The 9,422-nt window shown below is 44.1% G+C and overlaps 1 protein-coding gene across 2 annotated transcripts in view; it reads right to left on the minus strand.

Moving 5' to 3' along the window:
* LOC140908719 (F-box only protein 21) overlaps window positions 1–8,508 on the minus strand; it is a 26,403-nt gene extending 17,895 nt beyond the window's left edge. The window contains exons 1-3 of one of the 2 annotated variants that reach the window (XM_073336502.2): window positions 8,189–8,508; window positions 1,972–2,133; window positions 590–679 (exon numbers count right to left, since the gene is read on the minus strand). In XM_073336502.2, the coding sequence (XP_073192603.1) occupies window positions 590–679; window positions 1,972–2,096 (215 nt within the window). In that variant the 5' untranslated portion in view covers window positions 2,097–2,133; window positions 8,189–8,508. Of the gene's footprint in view, window positions 1–589; window positions 680–1,971; window positions 2,381–8,188 lie in introns of those variants that run through there. The other variant, XM_073336501.2, reaches the window with a different exon arrangement.
* Window positions 8,509–9,422: the final 914 nt, after the last annotated feature.

A 9,422-nucleotide genomic window follows, 5' to 3' on the forward strand; every position in this document is an offset into this window, starting at 1 on the left:
AGGCACCAATCTTCACCAAGACATAAAAATGAACTTTTTAGGCCAAGTCACTTTGAAATTATGATCCAGAAAAGATTATACAATATCCAAGCAGCAAGTTTCCCCCATTTTTACCCTTATATTGCCCAGGTGCTTTGCCTGATTTACCATCAAACCACACAGAAATATTATACCCAGTATAAGATGACCATGCACATTGAATTTTAGATGGATCCAGCCTGATCCTGCAAACATTTATGCACGTGTTTAACTTCATGAACATGGGTAATCCCACTGGCTTCACTCATAGAGAGATTTAAATTAGAAGATTAATACAAACATTAAATTGATGTTGTGATTTATCTTCAGGCAACCCCAAGTTGAATGCTCAAACAAAGTAAGCACATAAAGGTCTTTATAAACAGAAATTATACCCCAAGACTGTCCTCCTCAAAAGGAGGACATTTTCCATGGCAGATTTTTTCCTTGTCACTCTTATTTCACTTCTATAGCACACTCTTCAGTTAAAACAGGCCAAGAGATAGGGAAGCTGGAGTTAATGGTAGGATCAATGTAAAACTTACTACAGCATAAATATGTAATGTCCTACCTTGTCTTTGGTATCCACAGCTTTAGATGATCTGTCCATGCATCCAGACTCAAGTAGGACTTTATAAAACTGTTCCAATAGCCAATTATCCTTTAGTAATAAAGATGGTTGTCACATGGTGTGAACATTTGATAGTATACTGTATAAAATTGCTTTACATAAAATTAACATACAAAAATTGCTTTTATATAATTAAAGAGAAGTCACTGACGGAACATTTATTTGATAAAGACTCTGTTCTCTAGACACATTGAGAAATAAGCAGATAATTTTTCAATGGTCACTTGCTCCAAAAACAACCTAATTTTTGAAGATGTCCATTTTTATGCCAAGATGCTTCCTGCCTTTACTCAGACTGTAGGAAATGGCCATCGGTGGTTCATCCTGTCCAGAGTCCTCTCTTCGAGAGTGGCCAGCACCAGATACTTCAGAGGAAGGCAAAGAAATAACAAAATGGACAATTATGGAATAAGTTTCCTGTACACAGTTTCTTCTAAATCTCACAGTTAGTGGTTTTCTCATGCAATAAAATATGAGGGTGTGTTCTGTTCTCTTATCAGTTTAAGACAGGGTATTCTCATTCATATAGACAGTCTAATCTGTTCAATCCAACTAGGTTTTTGGCTTCAGTGATGTTTTGCAACAATATCATAGCCAATGTAATAGTAAGATTTTAATATTTGAATTGCAAATAGGTTATGTATCAGTTGTACAGATCTCTCTCTCTATGCTGCTCACCTTTAAAACATCAGTGGATACACAGATACCTGAAATTAGCATAGCCTGCTCTTTATATTTAGGATGAAAATATTTGTGGTGACTGTTGGTAAACAACAACTTTTTAAAATAAGTAATATTGTACTAGTCACTATGTATTTAATTCTTTTCTGATTGCTGTTCTAAGTCATTATTCACACTCTACTACATTGATTTTTATTGCTAAGGCCAATGCACTAAATCATACTCCAAAAGGAAATACATTTGAATAGTAAGTTTCAACAAGACAAAGGAAAGTCAAAAATAATGTTATTGATCAAGCATTTCATTCGCACCTTTCAAAGAGATTAAACCCATGGTAGCATTTATTGGAATCTCCAGAAGGGCAGAAGCATATTGAGATATGGCCATGCTAACCATACACACAAGGTTTTATACGGAGAAAAACAAAGGCTATTATTCAAATGCTGTAGGGCATCAAACTGCTTAATAAATTCATATTAAAACACAAAAATGTATGAGATATGATCTGAATGGATTCTTCTAAGGATGGCAGGAGGGCATCCCCACCCCAAGCCTTGGGGACAAAAGTGTAATAAGGGAGGAGGGAGAGAGAAATCTTGCTTTGAATATATTAATGTAGTGGGGAGGAAAAGTGTTACAACCTTTGTGTCACTTGGAGGCGCTGAGCAGAGTCTGTTCCATACCACTGGGATATGAAATACTGTGCAGGAAGTGCAGATAGCAGCACACAAATCTGCAGAACTGTAGCTGTATTAATCTGAGGCATTCCAACAGTGAAACCTCTTCAGAGATGCTTCCCCTCTCTGTCATCAGCAAAGTTAAAAAAATAAATAAATACAAATCAGTGATTGCTAACATCACAGTTTAAATTCCATTCACTAGGTACTGTTGAGTCACAAGATATTTCACACCTTGGACTACACTTCAATTACACTCAAAGATTGTTACCTGCATGAGGTGGTGGCTCACAATGAAGTTTATTAATAAGGTGATCTAGCCTCACCACCCCATGTAAATAAAAATCTAGTGAAGGGTCACATATGAATATATTCCTTTCCTCCTTTTGAGGGTGGGGTTTGAGATGAGAGAACAGCAGGTTATGTCCTCTCATCCACTCTAGACTTGAAACAAGAACCTGATCTACAATACCAACTAAGACAGAAATATACACTCTGCTTCCTGTACCACTGTCCAGGTTCCTTCCTCACTCTGAACTCTAGGGTACAGGTGTGGGGACCTGCATGAAAGACCCCCTACGCTTATTCTTACTAGCTTAGGTTAAAAACTTCCTCATGGTACAAACTTTGCCTTGTCCTTGAACAGTATGCTGCCACCACCAAGCGTTTTAAACAAAGAATGGGGAAAGAGACCACTTGGAGACATCGTCCCCCAAAATATCCCCCCAAGCCCTACACCCCCTTTCCTGGGGAAGGCTTGATAATAATCCTCACGATTTGGTACAGGTGAACACAGACCCAAACCCTTGGATCTTAAGAACAATGAAAAAGCAATCAGGTTCTTAAAAGAAGAATTTGAATTGAAGAAAAAAAAGTAAAAGAATCACCTCTGTAAAATCAGGATGGTAAATACCTTACAGGGTAATCAGATTCAAAACACAGAGAATCCCTCTAGGCAAAACCTTAAATTACAAAAGACACAAAAACAGGAATATACCTTCCCTCCAGCACAGCTTATTTTACCAGCCATTATACAAAAGAAAATCTAACAGATTTTCCATCTAGATTACTTACTAATTTAACAGGAGTTGGAAGGCTTGCATTTCTGATCTGTTCCTGGCAAAAGCATCACACAGACAGACCAAACCCTTTGGTCTGACCAAATCCCCCCCACTCCAGATTTGAAAGTATCTTGTCCCCTCATTGGTCATTTTGGGTCAGGTGCCAGCGAGGTTACCTTAGCTTCTTAACTCTTTACAGGTGAAAGGGCTTGCCTGTGGCCAGGAGGGATCTTATAGCACTGTATACAAAAAGATGGTTACCCTTCCCTTTATATTTATGACAACCACCTTAAAGATAATTAAATGAATTTAATGTTTGAGAGATGTGCTGCATGGGACGGCCCTGAAAAACAGTCCTGTTTAGACACAACATTTCCGGCATGAACAGTGGAACTCTGGTCTTTAGTATTGCACCCCACCCGCCTGCCTTAATGGTTTGCTGGAGAGGCCTTCTTTTAGGATGATATTGGAGTGTACTCACATGGTAACTTGCCAAGATGGACATACAAGAATGCCAACTGCGAGGGTGTTTTTGTCATGGTCATATCAGTGCATTACACAGAGGACTGATTTCAGAGTAACAGCCGTGTTAGTCTGTCTTCGCAAAAAGAAAAGGAGTACTTGTGGCACCTTAGAGACTAACCAATTTATTTGAGCATGAGCTTTCGTGAGCTACAGCTCACTTCATCGGATGCATACCATGGAAACTGCAGAAGACATTATATACACACAGAGACCATGAAACAATACCTCCTCCCACCCCACTCTCCTGCTGGTAATAGCTTATCTAAAGTGATCATCAAGTTGGGCCATTTCCAGCACAAATCCAGGTTTTCTCACCCTCCGCCCCCCCCCCCCCAACAAACTCACTCTCCTGCTGGTAATAGCCCATCCAAAGTGACCACTCTCTTCACAATGACAGGTTTCAGAGTAACAGCCGTGTTAGTCTGTATTCGCAAAAAGAAAAGGAGGACTTGTGGCACCTTAGAGACTAACCAATTTATTAGAGCATAAGCTTTCGTGAGCTACAGCTCACTTCCTCAGATGCATATCGTGGAAACTGCAGCAGGCTTTATATATACACAGAGAATATGAAACAATACCTATTCCCACCCCACTGTCCTGCTGGTAATAGCTTATCTAAAGTGATTTCCAGCACAAATCCAGGTTTTCTCACCCTCCACCCCCCCACACAAATTCACTCTCCTGCTGGTGATAGCCCATCCAAAGTGACAACTCTTTACACAATGTGCATGACAATCAAGCTGGGCTATTTCCTGCACAAATCCAGGTTCTCACATCCCCCCCACCCCCATACACACACAAACTCACTCTCCTGCTGGTAATAGCTCATCCAAACTGACCACTCTTCAAGTTAAAATCCAAGTTAAACCAGAACATCTGGGGGGGGGGGGTAGGAAAAAACAAGAGGAAACAGGCTACCTTGCATAATGACTTAGCCACTCCAAGTCTCTATTTAAGCCTAAATTAATAGTATCCAATTTGCAAATGAATTCCAATTCAGCAGTTTCTCGCTGGAGTCTGGATTTGAAGTTTTTTTGTTTTAAGATAGCGACCTTCATGTCTGTGATCGCGTGACCGGAGAGATTGAAGTGTTCTCCGACTGGTTTATGAATGTTATAATTCTTGACATCTGATTTGTGTCCATTTATTCTTTTACGTAGAGACTGTCCAGTTTGACCAATGTACATGGCAGAGGGGCATTGCTGGCACATGATGGCATATATCACATTGGTGGATGTGCAGGTGAACGAGCCTCTGATAGTGTGGCTGATGTTATTAGGCACTGTGATGGTGTCCCCTGAATAGATATGTGGGCACAGTTGGCAACGGGCTTTGTTGCAAGGATAAGTTCCTGGGTTAGTGGTTCTGTTGTGTGGTATGTGGTTGTTGGTGAGTATTTGCTTCAGGTTGCGGGGCTGTCTGTAGGCAAGGACTGGCCTGTCTCCCAAGATTTGTGAGAGTGTTGGGTCATCCTTTAGGATAGGTTGTAGATCCTTAATAATGCGTTGGAGGGGTTTTAGTTGGGGGCTGAAGGTGACGGCTAGTGGCGTTCTGTTATTTTCTTTGTTAGGCCTGTCCTGTAGTAGGTAACTTCTGGGAACTCTTCTGGCTCTATCAATCTGTTTCTTTACTTCTGCAGGTGGGTATTGTAGTTGTAAGAAAGCTTGACAGAGATCTTGTAGGTGTTTGTCTCTGTCTGAGGGGTTGGAGCAAATGCGGTTGTATCGCAGAGCTTGGCTGTAGACGATGGATCGTGTGGTGTGGTCAGGGTGAAAGCTGGAGGCATGCAGGTAGGAATAGCGGTCAGTAGGTTTCCGGTATAGGGTGGTGTTTATGTGACCATTGTTTATTAGCACTGTAGTGTCCAGGAAGTGGATCTCTTGTGTGGACTGGACCAGGCTGAGGTTGGTGGTGGGATGGAAATTGTTGAAATCATGGTGGAATTCCTCAAGGGCTTCTTTTCCATGGGTCCAGATGATGTGTGATAATCAAGGTGGGCCATTTCCTGCACAAATCCAGGTTCCCTCACTCCCTCACCCCCCTCCAAAAACCACACACACAAACTCACTCTCCTGCTGGTAATAGCTTATCCAAAGTGACCACTCTCCCTATAATGTGCATGATAATCAAGGTGGGCCATTTCCAGCACAAATCCAGGTTTTCTCACCCCCCCACCCCCATACACACACAAACTCACTCTTCTGCTGGTAATAGCTTATCTAAAGTGATCATCAAGTTGGGCCATTTCCAGCACAAATCCAGGTTTTCTCACCCTCCGCCCCCCACGTACAAACTCACTCTCCTGCTGGTAATAGCCCATCCAAAGTGACCACTTTAGATAAGCTATTACCAGCAGGACAGTGGGGTGGGAGGAGGTATTGCTTCATGGTCTCTGTGTGTATATAATGTCTTCTGCAGTTTCCACGGTATGCATCCGATGAAGTGAGCTGTAGCTCACGAAAGCTCATGCTCAAATAAATTGGTTAGTCTCTAAGGTGCCACAAGTACTCCTTTTCTTTTTACAGAGGACTGACGCCATCAATTCATTTCAGAGACATTCCCCCTCCCTCTCCACAAATGCACTTTTGCTTTTGTAGGAAAAACCGTAAGTCACTGACGGGAACATTTTTTCCCTAAAGACTCTGTACTTTATATATGGAGAATTAGTTTTTGGATGCTACCAGGCTGAGATGGATTTCACCTGGCAACCAACAAGCACCTGCACTATGTTTAAACATCTATCACAATTTTCTATATCAGAACTAGAACTTCCTTGCTGAGATTTTGGAAAGATTGCCTGAAAGATACCCAGTGTACAGGTTTACTTCTCCTACAGCTTCTTCCCTTCATTTAAGCATCCCTTCTTCCCCTCAAGAGAGTCACTTTGATAACATGTACTCCATTTCTGTTTTATTATTCTCCTGTTCTGACTCTTCATGCCATACTGCCAGGCAAGTTATTATTTCTGTTGCTCCTATTTCAGTTCACACTATTTAAAGTGTCCTTTTATTAAATATTTTAGCACTCATTTACTCTACTATGTTAACAATTTGGGAAGTTAGAATTGTGGAAATACTTGGCAAAAGACTGATTTTTGACCCAAAAGATAAAAGCTGGAATTTCTGAAAATGTTTGTGGAGGGCTGGGGAACTCAACAGAAGCCCTGCTAGCTGCACTGCTTTGTGCACTAGCCTGCGGAAAAGACTCCGTTTCAGATATAAAATTGTTCACAAGTGAAACAGGAAGAACAGTCTCAGCCTAGTTCCCAGCAGATGTTCATACATCTTACCAGTAACCACAAAATTTGCCTGATTCATTAAATATAGGCCAGCCTCTACTGTACAGAGGGCTAGGACCGTTAATTATGGGGATGTGATCATGTACAACAACTCAGGGTTATACCTGTATGAAAAGGAAATGGCTGCACTGATTCTTGAAGAAAATCAATTACACAGACAATCCACAGATGAAAAATGGAATGGAAACACATGCAGCTTGGTTAATAAGACTCTCTCACTCTCTCTTTTTTTTAGTTTACCAAAGACATATTTTACATATAAAAGATAGATTTGTTTAATTCTGCAGCAGAAGCCTTTAACATGCCAGTCAGATAGTTTGAGCCCCAAATGTAGGTAATTTAAAAGACAGTAATAATCCACAAAACCTAACTGGATTCCACCCCCCCCCCCCCGATTTAAAGAGCTACTGAGGTTTTTAAAGGCTAACCCAGTATCCTCCTGCGGCGATTGCGACTCAAACGCTGCATTGTGCTAAGGCGTGGAGCCAGACTAGTACTTTACCTTGGACAAAAAGAAAAACAAAAGAGCACAAACGTCGAAAAGTATGCAGTCAAAAAAGGGAGCACATAGACGTCGAAAAGAGTAAATAGTTTAATTCTGGGGAAAAGATTTGTAGCCAAAACGACTCGGGAATAAAATCTTCCTTCCAAATCCCCACATTTAGAGTGGCGAGGGAAAAGAGTCCCTTCCTGTTAACAAAGATGAGTTCAAACCCCGAAAAATTATGGGGATGCTGCAGACCATCTGTAAATTCCCTGCTCGGAGATGCTGGGTGTTGCTTAAACTACTATCCACGTGCCACTGGGACCCCGCTCCAAAATCTCAGCCAGCCGGCGGCCTCGGAGACTAACTAGAGAGAGGTCGACCCGCTAACCGGCTAACTGAGAGGCGCCGATAGCTGGAGCGCGCTGGCCCCAAAGGGAGACGCAGCTAATCCCGCCGGACAACTTCGGCTCCAGGCATCCAGCGCCACCTGCGCGCCATTCACCCCCAGCCCAGCCCGCCCCGCGCTCGCGGCCCAGATGCCCGGGGGGGAGGCAGCGTGACACGTCGCCCGGCCAGAGGCTCCTCCACCCCTTTGTCTCCCCAGCCCGCGCCGCCAGAGCGAGCCGGGACCCTGCCCCCAGGGGAGCAGAAAGCACCTCCCCCTCCCCGGAGCACGCGCGTCCCAGCCGGCCACTCCCGCCTCGCTGGCTCCGGGCGCCCCGGCACCTTCCCGGCCAACAGGTGCCGGAGCCCCTCGGCAGCGCCCCCCTGGCAGCCCCTCTCCGCAGCAGGGGCGTGTGGGGCACAGACCTGGCCACTGGCTCCGCCCTGGAGGCGCCCCCACTGACGGCCGCTATCGTGGCACAAACAGCCTGTGCCGGGAGCCCCGGCTCCCTGGTGCGCCTCCGAGCCGCGGCTCCTCCCCTCCCCCGCGGCCCTTCCCGCCGCCGCCAGGGGAGGGGCTGCACGCGAGAGACTCACGCGCCTCAAAGCGGCCGCCGGCTGCCCCGGTGCCTCGCTCGGCGGCGGGAAGGCTCCTCGCTTGGGGGGCCGGGCTGACAGGGGGCCGGGCTGCGTGTCCGGCCCCGCAGGGAAAGAGAAGCGAAACCTCTGCAGGAGACGCCACCAGCCGCCTCAGCTGGGGACACGTGCAGGGGAGTTGACTCCCTCGTCAGCTCCCTTCCCCCCGGGCTGGATCCTTTCACCAGAGGGATAACAGTGAAATGTTTGAAAGGACCTTTCCCAGCTGAAATCGGGTCAGTGGGGGAAAAAAAAAGAAAGCGTGATGGTTTCAGTGCCTAACTTTAATCCTGGTATTTTAATCAGAGTCCCCTTCTTCTAAAAATTACAGTTATTACTAAACATGTACATTAAGGCATCAGCCTACATTATTCCCCCTTCCTTTCCTCCAATTGCTGTCTGAAAGATACAGGCAAACAAACACCCCACATACGGTCAATGCAAAACTCAGTGGGACTCTATTCATACTCACCTGCAAGATCAGGGCCCACAGGGGAATTGACTGACTAGGCAGCAGTAGATAAGGCACTGGGCTGAAATTCAATAGATTACAGCTCTATTCCACTGACTTGCTGGGTAACCTTGGGCAAAGCACTTAATTGCTCCATTCTTCAGTTTCCCCATCTACCCTTTGCTAGTCTTGTCTGCTTGTGGTGTAAGCATTTCAGACCAACCACTGTGTGTTTATAGGATGCCTCAAACCATGTGGCACTGATATTAGTTGGTTCCTTTAGGTGCTACTATAATATAAATAACAATATACAAAGGAAAACAGTGTTACTGACTGTACACAGTGTAGACAAAACCACAAAGTAAACTGAAAAAAAGAGAAAAATACATTTTTCTCTACTCCCTTTCAGATATTGTAGTGTTTGATGTTTCTTGAAACAATAGAATTTTCACATACGTGTGATTTTATTTTGATTGCATCTCTTTAGACATTGCAGCATTTAGGATGAGACTAATGAGAGCTACACTGAGACTTCTGCAAGATCAGAGCTTTCAAGTATCATCATTAGGTTTC

Source organism: Lepidochelys kempii, chromosome 3, assembly GCF_965140285.1.
Source record: "Lepidochelys kempii isolate rLepKem1 chromosome 3, rLepKem1.hap1, whole genome shotgun sequence".
Lineage (NCBI taxonomy): Eukaryota > Metazoa > Chordata > Testudines > Cheloniidae > Lepidochelys > Lepidochelys kempii.